Raw genomic sequence first — 19530 nt, forward strand, 5'->3', positions numbered from 1 at the left:
GACAGCGGCCGGTCCGACGACGTCTGAGGGACGCGCCGCCCGCGCGTGTAGGCGCGTTCCAAAACGATCTTTAAATATCAAAGTGCTATCAGTCGTTTTGTAAATAAATACCAATCTATATACAATCGGGGCCACATCGTTGGAAAGGCGGCGTGACACGTGTCAGATATTATTTCTTTATATTAATCAATGGCTATGATTGTGTTTCTGTTGTTATCCGACGGCTGAGTACTCACAGACACAAGTTCGTTAAACAACGACGCCGTTTCATTTGCCCCCCTTATATTGAGACAAATGAGTCTTCTTCATTTCTTAGTTCTTCTTGTTTCAGTCTTCATTGTTCTCTATAGTCTCTAGTCTGAAACCTTTCTCAATCGACGACGAACGTGTCTTCCCAAATTGTACAGCAGAAAAGAAATGGGTATCCAATTTCTACTCGATCATTCTTTGTTTTTCCTCTGTATCTTGTTTTGTGTTCTTTAATTTATGTGGTCTCCCTACTCTGTTATTTCTTGTATTGATCATTTCCTTACTGAATTTCTTGTTAACTATCATTTTTCATAGCCGGAGGTTCGAGAAGTAACAACAGGTACAATGCAAGAAGAAATTTCCATATCTCAAACGCTAGAGCTCAGAGCCTCGTCCGAACTAGTAAGCATATACCTGCTTGATCATCAATCTTTTTATTTCTTATCGTATTTCTTCTGAGTTATTAGCTTTCAGTGTTACATTGTTTCTTGTAGTTTTCTTCAACTCTCATCATTATGCAATCCGTTACGCTATTTTGCTCACATCATATTTCTTTGAATCAACAGTATTCTTGAAGCTCTCTCTATCTTGTCTTCTTGTTGTTTTCTCGGCAATATTTGTTTTTTTTTTGGGTGGGGGGATTGTTAATTAAGGCTTAGCTTTCTTTTATCAATCTGCATTTTTAGGGTTTACAAGAAGCATCATGCATTGTATGTATGATGTGAAGTAGTTCCACGTTTATGGCTCTGTTTTTAAATTGGATAATCACGTACACACACCTCAATCTATTATGGCGTCTTTTTTTTATTTTCTGTTTACTTTGTTGCTTGTTGCTGTGTTGTGTGGTACGAATATTTCAGTCTTTGTTTGGTCTTCCCAGACCTAAGCTTGGAACAGTGTACCCAAAAAATTGATCAAGACACCCACCCGTGTGGGAAAAAATAACGTGTCAAGGTTCTTTACTCCTTCCTCTGTCAAGTAGTGACTAAAAAAAAATTCAATTTCCATAAACTTAATTTACTAAAAGTCCCAAGTAGAAGTATCAACTGTTCTAAATATGAAAGTTCGGTCATTTTTTTCCGATCGATTACAAGAAATTAAGTTAGGCTATTGCTTTGCATGCATTGTTTCCTTCTTTTTGCATTTTGGTTCAGTCCTATAATAAGTTAACCATATTTCAGATTATGGGGAAACTCACCCGCAGCCGCAAGAGTATAACCAAGGGGAAAATCACCAGCAGCCGCGAGAGTATAACAGAATCCGCGCTCAGGTGCAGAGCTATGAAAGTAAGCGTTAGTTTACATAAATTTCTTTCATTTTTTTTCTCTGAGAAGAAGTTTGGAAATTTGTTAGATTGCCCTATGAAGCATTTACATTAATTGTTCAGGGCATCGGACCATATTTGTTACGTTTAGTGTCGATGGATATCCCCTGGAGCAGCATGATATTGAGGAATACAGCACTCGGTAAGGGTTAATCTTTTAGGTATTTGTATTTTATTTATCTTTAATTTTAGATTATCTGACTTCTAATCAATTCTTTATGTCGTAAACAGTACTGTAGGTGATGATGTTGCTGTCGCATACTACATGGACATGCCAGAAAAAGGATGGATCGTGCTATCAGACGAGTGGTATGTTGATCAGCTTCTGGGCGTGCATGGGATCAGAAATCAACCCATGTTCGTTAAGCGCTACAAGGTCAACACGCGTCAAACGTAATGCCTGCACAAAAGAAAGCAGAAGTGTTGTATCACTGGTCCCATAGTCACTGCCGACTGCCATGTGCTTCTTACGTTTGTTTAATCGCTCGGAGTTGCATGCATGAATTCGAACTAGTTGATTGGTACTTTGGTAGCTGGTGAAAAGTTTATCTCATTCTTAGCTTCTTCTTCTTCTCTTTTGTAAGAACAAATCTTGATTTTTCATTTAGTTACAGTAAAGATATGTAACTATGTACGTAGTGATCGTCTCAGAAAAGGAGATATATAACTCTATGGCTAACGTTTGGGGTTCATCTGTTATTGTGCATCAATGTATGGCATACACACAATTGTGTGTGGTGATGTAGGGGTATCATGTTATGCACGTGGGGCTGTAAGAGTAGTTTGTGGAGAAAATGTTGCTGCAGCGCATCACATAATTTTCCAACGTTTGGCTGGGTTAGTAATAGTAAAATGCATAAGCTTTTCTAGACGGATTTTAGTTAGTCGCCCAGTTCATCATAAGCTTCTTCTTCTTCTTAGATTGTTCGATCTATACGTGCGAGAAAAGACTTTAACATATCATCCCCTTCCGGCGGCTGCTTGTATGTATATATATATAACTTGACGCCTTCATTGATCATAGAGATCGTAGAAGTATAAGTATACCATAACCCGGTCTCAATCAAGCGACGAACTTAGCCCGGCCGTCAGAACAGCATGCAGCTTGGTATTTTTGTTGACACCTCTGTATATAATGAGCGAATAACAAAAGTGTTTCTCCTCCATTTTCCGTAGCTGCATGGCATATATATTGAAATCAAAAGTGCTATCACTTTCCGATTGGACATGAAGATAAACTACATCGTCAGTCTAGCTTAATTAATTGATGGTGAGGACCTCGTCGTCGTTGGCAGCAAAGTTGAGGAACGTTCCGATCCAAATGAGATTATCAGACCTTGAATAGAAGAACGTTTAAAAAAAAAATTAAAAGTAAATGTTCATTACGTACAAAACCTAAGTACGATACATGAGTGTTCAGGCCAGGGGCGGAAGTAAGTGATGGGATGGTAGGACTATAGCCCATCCGAAATTTTGGCTAAAATATCCCCAACTTTATGTATATCATGATCATCTCCCTTCTTTCCTTGTTTGGCTGTTAGTTTCGTTAACAAGCGCTATTTCTGAGCCCAAAGATTTTTATCTTTGTTTTTGTTATGCTGCAACTTGTTATAGCCAAGCAGTAAGAAGTTGATGAATTCATGTAAGTGTTTAATGTTGGTAGTTTTGATTGTATCATTGAATTTGAAGTTTGTTTGAGACACTGCCCATTCGATCGAATTTTTTATGCAAAGTATACTTGCTCTTGTTGTTTCTGGGAGACTTTGTTCATGAAGTTATATTCCTTTTCTTGTCATATTTCAATGTCTCAAAATTGGGATTATCTGGGTTCGTTTAGGGTTCTTTAGAGATTTGTAGTTTGTTCTGCAAAACAGAAATTGAATTGAGTTCGTTATTATTGAGGTATCTCTTATTTTTCGTATAATTTTCATTCTCTTATTATTTCTTATCATGAGATACTGAGAAATTTGATGTGGATCGGATCTCATGTGTTGTGGCTACTCAAATAGTTATTATGAGGATTTTCCAGTTTTCCTTTGCAATTGGTCATATTTGTCGACTTTCCGAGTTATCAAGCTCTAATAATGAATGAGGTTGTTTTGTTATATCATAGGATATGGAAACTATATGCCTCGAGTGAGGTTTATAAGAATGATAAGATTAGCTTTCGGGTGGTATATTTTGAAACTTGAAGTAAATCTTTGTTGAAATCAGTTCGAAGCAATTCGACTTTTTAGCGAATATAGAATATGAAGTGGATAGTATGCCATTTACCATTTGATATCCGATAATGTTGATTATTGATTCTTAATTTCTTATCATATGTCATGGACACAGGTTTGCAACTTATTCTGGAAGTGAAAATCAGCTTCATGGATGATGGTCTTGGGAAGATAAAAGTGATTCCAGATCATTTTAAAGCATCCCCATCCAGTGGTGACTCTTCTCAAAACGTAACTTCATCTATTTCACGGCCAAAAGCAGATAATTGCTTGAGGCTAATTTCATATGTTCTACATCGAAATATAATGTAAATTGGAAAACGGTGTGTTGATTGTATTCACTTTGCTTGATCTCAAAACGTAACCTCATCTATTTCACGGCCAAGAGCAGATAATTACTTGTGTTTTGTGCATATGATCTGCTCGTCTGTCTGGCTATTTGTATATTCGAACTATAATGACTCTTAAGTATTAACAAGTAAAATTCTACTTTGAATTAACGTTGCCAAATATGGTATGCTCACTTTAATCTTTGTTTTCTTTATGATAGAGTTGGACAACATTACCAGGAGAACCTCCTCCCCTTGATGATACTAATGTTGATGACTGGCTTCCGCGTTTTGTTGTATTGCAAGGGACCTGTATGTTCTTCTAGTTCTTATCCGCAGGTAAGTAACCATTTAATCAGACATAGTCATGTTTCTTGTGCCTCCTTAATTTGTGTTTGCCAAATTATTTGCCACTGTCTGGCAACAAGATATAGTTTAATGCTGTAGGATATCCTGGTTTGATTGATTGGCATGATTTCTCATTTCATTGCATTGTGCATTTCGTTTAAATCTTAATTTATGGTCAAAAACTCAAATTGGGGTATGGTAGAGCTAATTTTCAAACTTTGAAGCTCATACGAAATTCTCTATCATGGCTTCTCCTATAACGTGTAACATAATATGTTCACTGATGAGCTTTATTTCTTGTTCATTTTCCAGATATAAGTCTCAAGACTCTACCCTATTATCTGATATTGTTGAAATAGGCCTCTTGCTAAGCTTTACACAAGATGATGAAGGAACTCGATATGCATTTTATATTTTAACATGTCAAGGACTGCGGTACGAGTGCTCTAGTGTTTCTGAGATACAGGTAGGGTAGGACGAAGTTTCTGTTTCAAGATTGACATTTTTTTTGGCTTAGTCCTAAAATCTGTGATCAATCCCCTGATTTTCGTCCCTCTTTATGTCCCTCATGTTGTATTTTTGAATTTAAATAGTAAAGGCATGAGGCTGAGCCTCCAATTGGGTTCCAAACCTCAAACAAAAATTTGTATGCATGTGAAAAGTAGCTATACCCATCTTGAATTCCTAGTTCCGCCCCTGGTTCAGGCCAAAAGAAAAGGGCGTTTTGGATTACCCAGTTCATGGTGGATTAACGTACGTTTTCTCAGTTTGGTAATACACTTGATAATCAATACAAATGAAATTCAGGGTGAATTCCACAGTGCACAATTTACCATGGATGTAACGACCCCAAAATTTCAAGCTTAAAAACTCAAAATTCTAAAGTCGTTAAACACAAAATAATCTCAAATAAATCGAAATCATTAAAGTGTAACAGCGGATCAATTCTGAGTTCTCAATACAACTCAGACAACCAAATTATTACAACCCAAATTTATAATCCATACATAAAATGGAAATGTAATAATCCTCGTAAATCACTCACAAATCTCACAAATAAAATTACACAAATTCTCACACACAAATCCACGCTGAAATCTCACCACAAGTAGGATATGACGACGTCGAGCCTCTGTAGTCGTCACTCAACCTCCACTAATCAGCACCTGCGGAATTATCCTCTACACCATCGAATTGGTGCACCGGGATTGTAAACACAAACCCGGTAAGCTTATAGCTCGTATGAGTAAAAAATCAAAATATAATTCGCATAACAAAATATACGAAAGATCACAAAACACAAATATAAATGCCCTCATGAGTCAATGGACAGCCCATCTGGTTGTCCCAAAGAAAAATGAAACGAAACGCTCATGAGAAAATTAAGTAACCCTTCTGGTTACCCAATGCATTTATAATACGGGTACCAAGAACGCTGGTACACATCTGTTACCCTTCTCGTAATACACCGCTGATATTGGATAGCCACCCGCTACCCAACATCCAAAATAAACTGAGTACCCATGAGCAGATAACCACCCGTTACCTCACATGCAGTACTAAGGCAGACAGACTAGAGCTCTAAGTGTATCGTAACTTTCGCCCGGCCAAAGGCTAGGTTCCGACTTGCCAAACACGTACAATAATCTCACATCATATTGTACCAAATCACGTCCCAAGACAAATCAATATTTTAACAATCTCAATGTTAAAATCATGTACAATAATCTCACATCATATTGTACAATTCAAATCACATGCTCAATACATTCACAATAAAATCATAACGGTATATTATATAGCAAACTATATATATTCGTACGTATTTACCATTTATACAATATATATATGGTCCACTATATCTTATACATGTCATATTTCACAACACTTGCTCAATACACAATCTTCCGTCATCAAAATGATCATTTCTAATGAATTAATAACAGTATATAATATAATGAACTATATATATATATATGCACTTATTACCATTATACAGTATATATATATAATCCACTAAATGTATACATGTTGTAATTCATTATTAAATACTCTTGCAAAATCTTGAATCACCGCGAGGGTAGATTCGTAAATATGTGAGATTTTACTCACCTTATTGACTTGAGCGTAATTCCACAATTCCCGAAGATAATTCATTTCCTTGATCTAACGATCACCTTGAAAAGATAAGAAAAGCATTTAGAATCGTTTCGTAAACCTTTAAATGCCGAAACAGTAATAATCAGTTACTATTCAGCAATTTTCGGTTTTACGAAGTTACTGTTCAGTATTACTGTTCACTGTTACTATTCACGATTACTGTACAAATATACAATTAATACGTATTTCTGTATGTATAAATATTATATACGTATTTCTGTACGTATAAATACTATTTAAATGTAAATACAATCTCAGTAAATAAAATTTAGTAAATTACCCTTTTACAATTACTTTTTACATTTACTGAAAGTAATTTATATTTACATTCACCGTAGGTAAAATTTAATTACATTTACCGTACGTAAATAAAATTTACATTTACATTTAAGTAAATTACCAAAATACCCTTCTGTCAAAACTGTTCACACCGCCGCACGTGGCGGCGCGTGGGGCACACACGCCACCCGCCGACAGGCTGCGCGTGGGGCTCACTCGCCGACGCCACCAACGGCGCGTGTCACGCCACCGCCGCCCCAAATCTCTCATTTTCTTCCTCCTCTTCCTCCCCACGGCCTCACGCCGCCCCCAGACCCTCCTACGTCCTCACACGCGCCGCCTAAGGCGGTGGTACCCCTCCATCCTCTCCAACCTCCGATCTCCACCAAAACATCACAACACCACACGAAAATTCAACAACAACATCACATCAACAAACCTAGGCTATCCTCACCTCGATTGGAGCTCGAAAACCACCGGAGGCGAGCTTAGATGCGGCGGTGAGAAAAACAGGAACTTGGAGACGTTCGAGCGGCTTCACGACGGCGGGGCACGGGCTGGCGATCTGGAGGGTTGCTGTGGATGTCCCTGCGACGACGCCGAGCCAGGCGGTGCACGTCACGGCGGCCCAGAGAGGGAGGATCGAAGAGAGAATTTCTTTGGAGGAAGAGGAAGAAGTTTCGGGGTGAGAGGGAGAGAGAGAGAGAGAGAGCGGCGGAAATGAAGGGTTTCCTGTTATGGAAACCCTAGTTAAAAAAAATTCCTTTTTATACTAGTTTCCAAATCGGAAACTAACTTCCGACGTGAATAACTTTTACGTACGATGTCCGTTTCGATCGCGTCACATACTCACGAACTCGTATCGACGAGCTCTACAACTTTCATGAAGAAAGTTTTCACAACCGAGCGACAGAATAAAAGTCGATAAAATCGTTCGGAAACGTAACGTTTTTCGAATCAAACGTTCCGATAACGTTTCCGTTTCCGTTCCGTAAAGTTGCAAACAATTATATTTATTTAAACTGAAATTCATAACTTTATAGAATTCAAATTGAATCAAATAATGTATTGAAATTTAGGGTTATTACAATGGAAGCGCAAAGAAATATATAGCAGACGCAAAAGAAATTTTAAGAGAAAAAAAGTTGATGAAAGTAGTTAATTCCACGGCCTAACCCTTTTTGTTACTCCCAGCTAGAGGTCCCGGAGTTTAGACTAAAATTCTTGATGGGTAATATGTCACCCTATGATAATTTTAGGGGTATTTCACTATACACCTAATTTTTTAAAGCTTTTTTAAAATAAATTTCCCTAATTTTCTTTATTATACACTGAATTATTGTCATTCTCTTAAATCTAAATTACAAGATGTCACTATTAAAAGCTGATTAGTCAATCAACAAATTATGTTCTCATTTACTACTTTAATTATAGATTTTCATAGTCCCTTAATAATTGTAATATATATTTTTTACGCATCATAAATTTAGAAATAATGGAACATTCTTTAATTACATATCTATATTTCATAAGTTTTTCCAATTTCAATCAATTCAATATCAAAATCACTTAATGGTGACACAAACTTTTTTTTTTGAATAATTAAACATTCTATTTCATATCACAACAATGCAACATATGTTTGAGGTATATATAAGATTTTGTATTTTTAATTACAACCTAATGATTAGGTATGTATCTATATGGATGTTTACATATTTCCTAGGAATTTTTATATCAACCTGTTTGTTAGGTATCTATCATTCCAAAGATCTTTTTCATAGGTTGAATTTGTAATTTATAATGTTATGCATGCTTCTATCTATTAGGTATCAGTAGAGAGTAAAAAAAATGAAAAGTTGAAACCTAAAACAAAGGTTTATTGCCATACAAAGTTCATGTACATTGATCTGAAAAGAAAAGATTTGAGAAAACATATATACATACATATTGCATGGATAACGACATATTTACCTTATTGTTAGATTCATAAAATTAAAATGAACAAATGATACAAATACACAACAAGCTAGTTTGAAATTCTCTTTTAGGATCTATAAAAGTTGGACTAGTGTTTGTGTTCTGAAACTTTGATATTAGCTATATAAAGAATTTTTCTCAAGAAAAATTTGAAATCAAATCTTTCAGAAAACTAATGTAATGAAAAATTATTGGAGTGTTTGAATTAGACATGTAAAATGAAAAATTATAAATAAATGCTAAGATTAAGCAAACTAAAATGATCAAAAGGGTAAAATAGACTTGTATAAAAAGAATTTTTCTCAAGAAAAATTTGAAATCAAATCTTTCAGAAAACTAATGTAATGAAAAATTATTGGAGTGTTTGAATTAGACATGTAAAATGAAAAATTATAAATAAATGCTAAGATTAAGCAAACTAAAATGATCAAAAGGGTAAAATAGACTTGTATAAAAAGAATTTGGGTGTAGATTGAAAAAACATTTGGGTGTGGGTTTAATTTTAAATGGGGGCTCCAATCTTGGGTTATCTCTAATTTTCTCATAATTTTATGGACTTGACATTTGACACTAGTGGAGCATGATCATATATTTTAATATTGTGGGAGTAATTTTACTATATATTTATTTTAGGTCAGGGTTAGTTGTTTGAGTAAGAGTAGTTTTCCTAGTCCTAGATGATGGATTCTATCTAATTAAGATTACCCATATTTAGCTCCGAAGTTAAAGAGTGGATTTCTTTATTTGATCAACCGTTTGTTCACATTTCCACATCTCTACCGTATAGACCCTAAAATATTATGTATAGATCACTTCTTTAAAGTTTCATCCAATTTAATGATTGTTTGAGCTTTATTAATCATGATTTATACAAATGGACGTTCATGTTGAACAATTCTGTGTGTTCATTGATTTAATACAGCTTTGATATACCTTGACGATCACCAAATTGATTAAAAATTTGTGTAGATGATCTTGTCATACATACTTAAATACTAAATAGTGGAGATGTAGAAATGTGACCGAAAAATTGGTCAAATAAGGAATCCCGCTCTGGGAGGAAACTATATGTATATATATATATATAGTCATATAGCTATGAGGCTATGCTTTCTATTTGTAGGTGAGGAGAACAAAACAAGCAAAAACACACAATGGACTTGGTTATAAACAAGATCTTCCGACTTGTTACAACCAAAGACACTCTGCGAATGAGCTTTCTTTATAGAGAAAATTAGTGTTACACCCATTTTTCAAGCCCTCTTATAAGATTAGCTCTCACCCAATTTTATTTTTAATCTACACCCAAAATCTTTTTCAACATTCCTTACAGGGTTTTATTAAATAATTAACATATTCCAATTTTCTTGTTCAATTCATAGTTTTACACTTTTACCCTTCCAATTAGTTTCCTTTTTCAACACCTTAAATATAGTTGTCAGAATTTTTCAAATGCAATAAATATTTAAAATTTATAAACATCAGTGAATGTAGTGTAAATTAAGGAAATAAATTAGGTAGAAGAAATTATATGAAAAAGTCAAACGACAAAATTAGATTGATGCATTTTTTATTTATGTGTTAATCGCATTGATCGAATGCAATAAAATCTTTTTTTTCTCTACCTCTAAGTTCATTATTTATGTTACTTACCATAGTCAGGAAACAAACAAAAACATAATTTTCATTCTTCGACGTGTCTAATTCTCTATGTTTGATTTTATTTTATACTTTTATGAGAGAATGAAAAGTTGTCTACTTACAAAACAGATACCAATCTCATTACCTACAAAACAGATGTCTATTATACATTACCTACAAAACAAATGTCTAATCTACATTACCTATGAAACAAATATATACTTTGCACATACCTACTAAACAAATTAAATACCTCAATTGATATTCCAATACTCAAGAAAAAAAAACCTACCACTACAATAGAAGTAACACTCAATACATACTTCATAGATTCAAGACCTCTCACCCTTGTATACCTACTAAATAGAACAAAAAAACAATGAACACCCAAAAACACCACACAAGAAAAAACGTACATTCATATTACTTGTAATCAAGACTAGAAACACACATAAGTATGTACCTACTCGTTAGAAGGAAAATTAAACACATACCTATCATGGAGAATCATATCTCGAATAGAGGTATTGGAAAACATATACTTTTTCGCTAGAAGAAAATTCAAGAAATCCACAAAACAGGTGTACTAACCAAAATCAACACAACTATTTTCACACTATTGATGAAATCATATCACCTCTTATAGCATTGAAATTAGTTGTGGTGATTAATTTTAAAACTTTAATCAATGGTATGGGAGCTACAATCAAATGATAGAAAAAATAGGTAGGCGCAATATGTGGAAAAATGAGGTAGTATGAGTTATTATTTGTCCCAATGACAAACTTGGTAATCTTGCAAATTTAGGTTTTATTATTCAGGTTTAAAATTTATTTTTCTTAAATTTTTTATTTAATCTAATAAATAGGTGGGTGTAAATTGAAGTGAAGAGTTAAATCTAAAATAGGTATACCTTTTAGGGTGCACATCTAAATGCCCCTTCTTTCTAAGCATGTTGTCTACACTCCCCATTTTAGAATTCGACGAGGGTGATCATCGGTTTCACAAAGACAACGACTTTGTTCAGCACAAAAAATTTACCAACATAACATTACTTGGTAGTCGGTAGTTGGTACTATGTGAGAAAGATAGAAAAGCGAAGAAATAACTCCCTCAGACAAATTCGGGCTTCGGATAATTAGATACTCATCCGGAGACGCCAGTATGATACATAAGTTACTGTCTTGTTCAATCAAGAGAGGAGTGAAATAGTGGGATATTAACCTTGGAGGGTTTACCGTGAAAAACTACTACTACCTGTGCCCAACCTTAAATTTGGAGCATGTTAGAATGAAGAACATTGACAGTTTTGTCGAGCCTATTGACTACTGTCTCTGTGCGCCTTCTTCCTGCTTCTTTGAAAATCATGTCTCTTAAACCTGTTCAATTCGATCACGATGCTCTCTTTTCTTAGTTTGGGAGTGCGGAGTGCCCTTACATTGAGCATGTATCGTTATCTTCATGTTCTTTTGAATTCCCCGAGATTCTTCCTAAAAGTCATACACTCAAATCCATGGAACTTAAGAACTGCAAGGCTTCGAAAGCTGAACTTCACCTCGAACATCTTGAATCTCTTACCATCGATCATTTCATCAGATTTTCCGTTGACAAGTGTGCCTGAAAAGATGCTTGGAATTGAAACATGTGAGTATATATATGCTCAGTACTTGCAACGTTTATTTGGCCGTTAATTTTTACATGGAGAATGTCATGATGTCAATGCCATAATCGATGCTCCAGCCATTAGTTTTATTGGTTACACAGGTCATCTGGAGTCCAAAGTTTCTTTAAAAGCTCCAAAATTATATAATTCATATATCGAACCGTTGAAGGAAGAATCATCATTGTTCCCCGAGCCATGGAAGCATGTTCAAAAACTGAAAGATTTTCTTCAACAATTTGGTAATTGCAAGGAGATGACCCTCTGTGTTGTCCATTTTGAGGATCTCATATTTCCAGAAGATTTTAGAAAGGCCTTGGCTTCACCAATATTGCCAAATCTAGAATTTGTTGAACTTGCAATTCAGAACCCTCCTACATATGAGAGAGATAAGCAAAACTTGAAGGGACTCCATGTATTGGATGGCACCTGCTCTCATATGAGAGAGAGAGAGAGAGAGAGAGAGAGAGAGAGAGAGAGAGAGAGAGAGAGAGAGAGAGACTTGAAGGACTCCTCGCATTGGATGGCTAATTGGTTGGACACCTATTCAAACTAGATTAATGCGTAGAAATTAGGAACACAAATCTGTTTAGGTATACCAAACACTGAAATCCAACCTTTTTTGGCTTGATGAAAGCAGTTATTTTCCTAACTCTTTCTACTCCCAGCTAGAGGTTTCTAATTTTTGGAATCGATCAATAAGCAACATGTTACGCATTATCTTGTAGAAGTAGGAGATTCTCTAATCAAATCGTTAAGCGCATGCAAAGAAAAAAGGGTTTAAATCTTGATTAGTTCAAGTTATAACAAAAACTGTTTCTTGTCTTCACAAATATAACATATATACACAGAGGCAGTGTTACAGGACAATTGCGGTTGTTCTAATATGGAGAAAGGAAGCAGAGAATAACTGGGGACAAATACGTTACACTTATTTAACTCCGGGATCATTCCGGAAGGGGTGTCTCCGAATACTCTGCTCCTATTAAAGTGTTTCAACATCCATTGGAGTGGTGTTTCAGTCGCTAAGAACCTACAAGTTCCGCAAAGGATTCACACATCAGATTAAAGGGCATATATTCGATCAATTTCCGAATTGGAGTAGTCTGAGGGCATCCATGAGTTGGATCCGCTCCTCCTTGTGCTCTTATCTTTCTTCCTCAAGGCTCGGTGCCGCTTTGACTTCACCACATAATATGTCATGGTGCCAAGAACCGCTGCCATTATCATTCCCCCAACAACTGTTACCAGAATTGCAGCCCACTTATGATGTCGACCAACCACAATATAAGAGGAGGCCATGAATGCCACTGAAGTGCAAACTGAGGCAAGCCACATCAACTTGTTGATGATTTCTACCACCTTTTTCTCTGCTTTTGTCTCGCCTCTGACCAATGTAATTTGAACCACCACAACGGCCAAAGATGTAAAAAGAGCAAAGGCATTAAAAATGAAGAAGATTTTGAATGGAAGAGAGTTCACTACCACAGCAGTCCCATCATCCTTATCACCACCAGGCACAGTGAAGATAGCTGCAAAAGCAACCGTTGCAAACAGAACAGCCACAACAGTGACTGAGTTGGTCGCATTGTTGATTCCTTCTCTATGGAGCTTCCTGAGATCTTTTGAAATATTCTGAACATTTTTATTGGTTTTCCTTGTTTGTTCAAGCTGGATATGAACATCATTCTTGATCTGAGTCACTGTCTTTCTCAATTCATCCCTTGGTTGATTCAGTTCATTAGCTCTAACAGCACCGTATTTATAAAGACAAGCTCTGACTTCTGCTGATTCTTCTGAAAGTGGAAGCTCTTCAGCAATGTCAAGAGCGGTTTTGTGGTCCCTGTTCAGTGCATTAACATTGCTGTCTGGTAGGGATAACAACTCATTTACTATCTGCAAGGAAAGAAAAACAAGTTACCACAATTCATTTTATAATTTCAATGATCAAATACCTTGCTCAAATTGAAGGATAGATGTTAAGCATCCGATGATAAAAAAAAGTTTATCATATTTGAAAAAGAGAAGAAAGCTTTTGCACAAACTGAGAACAACTGTGCGCAAAAGCTAGTGAGTTTAAGCGAGTTTTGTTGGACTAAAACTAAAATATGCAAAATTAACTCTACAGGAACTGCAAACTCATGTTTGAGAGGAACAATGTTAAAGATGAGGGAAAAGATGAGGGAACCCATCTTCGATCTCAGGACCTCATGGTCTCTGCAATTAAAGCATAGCCTATAGACCACTGAGTGACCAGCAAAGTTCATTGTAATTATATTAGCATCAAGAAGTTAGTTCAATTCAAAAACTGATATTAATTGTTACACAGTTTTAGCTCATATTATAGCTATTACATGTAGAAATCATACAAGGTGTAAAAAAAATTACTTTGAAACAGAAGCTGAATCTCAGAGGAAAAGCTTAAACACATAGGAAAGGCCCATAGAATAGGTAAGTAAAGTTATGTACATAATAGAAACAAACAGAAGTTCTTGCACACAATGGCGGAACTACAAAGCTATGTTTGGGAGGGCCAGCACATGTTTTTTGTACCAAATCTCATGAAACACATTGCTAAGTACATATGCAACAAGCAAAATTTTCAAGATTTTGCAGGGGCCAGGACCACCTCTGGCACCAATGAATCTCCAGTAGTGCTTGCACAAATACAAATCAAGGTTCTATGTTCTTCTGCCTTCTGCCCACTAGAGGGGGTGTTCTAGCAAGCAAAGTAGAGAGTGGTAAACAAGCTATGTGTTTCATCCTATCTCAAAGACAAACGTATACCTTTTATGATCCTTAAAACAAAATGCCATCGTCTATGCAACAGGTGCTCAAAATTCACCAGACGGTTACGGATTTATGATATGTAACGACATAACATTAAATAGTTACATTTGACTTATTAATATGAATTGACTTATAACGTTATCGATCAAAAGATACATTGATAAACAAAAAGGTAAATCATAGAGCAAATATAAAGTACCTCAGCTCGCTTCTTCCTGGTGGCTACATGTAATGCGGTGTTACCAAATTTGTCAGGAAGCATCACAATTGCTGCATCTGCATCAAGAAGCAGTTTCACCACCTCACAGCTTGTCCCTTTCACAGCCATATGCAAGGCAGTTTGCCCTTTCTTGTCAGTCCTTCGTGCCAACTGTGGATCCCTATTTAGCAATGCTCTTACAATCTCCACATGCCCTGGACCCCCTGGTCTTGCCGCCAGATGCAATGCATTCTTCCCATTTGCCTTTGATATCTCCAACAAGGTAGAATCCTTTGACAACAGTTCATCAACCACAGCTATATGCCCTCTATGAGCGGCAGATATAAGTGGGGTTGCATTTGATGGCCCAGTTGTCTTGCTTAGGCCAGGATCGTGATCTAGGAGTACCTGAACAATGGCTGCAACACAAGTACGAGAATATCAATACATTTTCATTCTCACATTCAATCAGACATAGACCAAAATTGATCAGTAGCATTAAACCAACCAAGTACTCCCAATCTTATATTCATCCATAGTGTATAAACTAAAATTGATCATTCTTCACAATCGCAAACATAAAAATCAACTACTTAAACATCTCCAATTCATCAAAAGCTAATCAGAGATTAAGCTGACAAAATCAATACCATGATGGCCTTGAGTGGCAGCAATATGCAAAGCACTAAATCCGGACCGATTCTTCTTCACAACACTCTCCTTATTCGAATACTTCAGCAACTCCTTGACCACCTCCAGATGGCCTCTATCCGCCGCCGTGAATAACGCCGTCTCCCCCAGCTCATTGACCTCATTCACCACCGCCGCCCTCACCTCCGCCACCTCCGAGTCAAACTCCTCCCCGCTGACGGTCCCCACCATCTGCGAGTCGATATCCTGCAGAATCTGCTTCACCGCCGCCAGATCGCCCTTCTGCGCCGCCAGGTGGAGCTCCGTGTCGTTGTGCCGCCCCGTCACCTGCTTCACATACTTCTTCTTCCCCGCCTGGTCCATCCTCTTCCCCGAGTTCGACAGCACCAGCGCCGGCGGCGTCGCAGCCGATGCAGCCGCCGACGGCGATATCTCCGATGGTGACGCCATCATCACACCCTTCTCTATATCTATCTCACCTAATCAAAAATTCAAACCAACATAACTTGAATCATTCACCGGACAAAAAAAAGCAACAACCTTTCCGGTAAAGAATCCCTCTTTATCTATTTCTGATCATCTAAGCCATGTGGGCTGGGAGAGTAGCGATACAAAATATATTCAAACTCGAATTGAGAATCTTTCTTTTCAATCAAATCAGCTAATAAATAAATAAAGGTCTGATTAAGCAATAAAGTAAGTACCTTGTTGAATAGTTGAAGACATGGTGGTTTTGGTGTGGGAGTGTGGGAGCTATGGGGATGAGTTTTTCATGTGAGATGGGAAAGTGAAGGAGATTGGGAGGCTGATAATGGAGACAATAAAGGAAGGAAGGGGAAAGAAGACAAAATGGGTTCGGGGGAAGAAGGTGCAGGGAAGGAAGGGAAAAGCACTAGTCCCTCTTGTCGTCGTTGGAGTGACGGCTAGAGACTCTTTTGGATATTCTTTATTTCTGGCGGAAGTATGACTTTCCATGTCACCTGGAATTAAACTGCCACCATTTCACTCTTTACTGGTCTTACTTGCAATTGCCGTGAAAATACCCGTCACTCCCTCTTCTACTTTTCTTTATTTTTTTTCCTTTCTATTTTTTTTTAAATTTTGATTCATATCATCATATGCTATGAAGTCTGAACTTGTTCGACAGAAAATTAGGAGTGGTATCGATATAGAATAAGGGGTGGTAAAGATATCGTTGTCAAAAAGTAATTCATTCGTGTAATTAATATGTTTTATGAGTCTTTGTGAGTAATAAAATTTTAATTTTTTTTTAAATAACGCGAAAATTTAAATTAATGAGTAAAGTACGAAACAATATGAATACATTATTATCTTTTCTTAGACAACGTAAATTGAGAACGTGTGAAATGACTAAGCATTAACCAACAATCCTAGAAAAAACTAGAACTACAACCAGACCTTAATTAGTTATTTCTATACGAAGTCTTTGTAGTCGGCACATGAGTAACATATACCTTATTTAAAAAACCGGACCACCTTACATAGAATGAGCCTCCCCAGGTTTCAATGAAAACTTGATCAATCTATTAAATGCCCGAGGCCTAGAACAACATAAACCAAGCACTGGCCCAAGATCAGCAAATCTAAGCCTACAACCTTTCCACCTACAGCCAGATCTACTAGTTCCCACATCCCCCACGTCCCAAGTAGCTAAGGCACAACTAAACTCTCGTTGACCACCACCAACTACCGTGGTATTGTTGAAACAATTGTCGTCTTGTCCAACAAAGACATTCAGAATCAGGTACTGATGCACCACCTGCAATCCTTTAATACCATTGGTGTTGCCGGCGACACCAGGGACCAACAAAGCCGAGCCCGAACTCTCCATGTCAAAATCCAAGGACTCCAACACAAACACAAAACTCTCTTGAATGAATTGAGATCAATTCAGTTGGAAATTTATGACAAACCAAGGCAAAGGCATAAATTTAAGTGATGACTGGTAGGAGTGGCACTTCTGAATCGAGTCGAAATAACCAATCAGCACAACTATCAGCACACTAAGACTAATAAATAGCCCAGTCTTGCAATACCAGCAGTGAGCCAGTAGCACTAGCTGTGCAACGAGCCACCCCGCGGCCCAAACCAACTACGGACACGCCCTGAATGATTTACCTCAATTCAATTATAAAATGTCAAACCCTTGACCTCATAAGGTAAGTGAACTCAACTATTCATTATTACTCTGCATAAATTATTACCAACCTGACTTGAGCTTCAGAGAGTTGAAGACCACGCTGTCGTGGTCTCCACTTTGACGACTCATGCTACTTATGACAGGAAAAGAATGAGGAGCACGGCTTATCGCATAAATAAAGAGTGTAGCGTATTGTATCAGCGCATTACACTACATTAACATTGACGTCGTGTGTGGGAATCGAACCCACAACCACGTGGTTAAAAGCCACATACTCTACTAGTTGAGCTAAGGTTTGGTCTTCTTCTTCGCTTCCTCTTCTCCAAAACCCACAACACATCAAAACCTGTCGAAATAAACCCACACACATCTCCACCGCCATGTCTTACTCCACCGTTGATCCACCCTCCACCTCCTTCATCAGCAACACCACCACCACCAAGGTCAAATCTCATCTTCAATCCCCATAAAAAGCTCCCACCTTTACTTCTCAAGTTCTCATCTTTACCTCCAAAGCTCTCACCTTTATGTTTTTTTTTGTTCTTTGCAGAAGAATTTGGGTCTCTGCTTTCTCTCCCACGTCATCGGCGTCACTTCAGCGAAGCAAGAGATCAGTCTCCAAGATAATCTGCTTCGTCATGGCCCCATCAGAGTGGAGGCCAACCACTACTGCCTTGGTTAGTCAAGTTTTGTTTTTGATTGGTTTTTCCATTTTGGGTTTATTGGGAAGCTTAATATTGGTGTTGGGTTTTGGTTGGTTTTGGCAGATCAGGACTGGAATGACGATGACAAAGAAGAATCAGAAGATACTAGACATGAAAGATTGAAACTTGCTGTATGAATGAAGGAAGGGTCAAAGAGATATTACTTACAAAAGTAAGAACAACGTAGGTTGATTGATTGGATTGGATATGTGTGGATTGAGAAGAGAAATTGCAAGGGCTTCTAGATGATGACAAGAATTTTTTTTTTTTAAAACCGAATCGAATCAGTCGTTTTAGTTTTCAGTTTGACTTTTTCGTGAACTGTAAATCGAACCGAATCGAGGCCCAATTTTAATTTAGTTTTCAGTTTGGTCTCAAAATCGAACCATTTGGGCTGAATCTACCCCTAATGATTGGAGAAAAGTAGGAAGGACTAGAGCACCATCCTATCAGTTTTTAATAATGACATTTTATAATTTAAAAATAAAAGAATGTCAACAATCTAGAATATAATGAAAAAAAAGTAGGTAGATTATTTTTAAAAGAGTTTTTTTTAATTGGGTTTATAGTGAAATACCATCTTTTTAGGAGAGTTACTACAAAAAATATGAACAAGAGGCACATACCATTAGTAGCTTTTACCCCATGTGGCCATTTCCTAAAACCCAAAAATCCCCCTACAAATGTGGTTTTGAAATTATATTTCCACTAATGATATGTGCCTCTTGTTCATATTTTTTTGTAGTGAGGCAGGATAATTATACAGTATTGCCTAAGTGTGGGAGAAATGAGTTGTAGCTACTAATAAGTGATCGAGTGCCTTGTTTCGACTT

At 36.9% G+C, this 19530-nt stretch overlaps 1 protein-coding gene across 1 annotated transcript; it reads right to left on the minus strand.

Annotated features, from left to right (window-relative positions):
- Nucleotides 1–12965: 12965 nt before the first annotated feature.
- On the minus strand, nucleotides 12966–16730 carry LOC126802281 (ankyrin repeat-containing protein ITN1-like). The gene is made up of 4 exons (XM_050529888.1): nucleotides 16537–16730; nucleotides 15832–16311; nucleotides 15182–15600; nucleotides 12966–14088 (listed from the first exon to the last, which is right to left on the minus strand). The coding sequence occupies exons 1-4, from the start codon at nucleotides 16556–16558 to the stop codon at nucleotides 13258–13260; spliced, it is 1752 nt and encodes a 583-aa protein (XP_050385845.1). The 5' UTR covers nucleotides 16559–16730; the 3' UTR covers nucleotides 12966–13257.
- Nucleotides 16731–19530: the final 2800 nt, after the last annotated feature.

The sequence above is a fragment of the Argentina anserina genome, chromosome 7 (genome assembly GCF_933775445.1).
Source record: "Argentina anserina chromosome 7, drPotAnse1.1, whole genome shotgun sequence".
In the NCBI taxonomy this organism is placed as follows: Eukaryota; Viridiplantae; Streptophyta; class Magnoliopsida; order Rosales; family Rosaceae; genus Argentina; species Argentina anserina.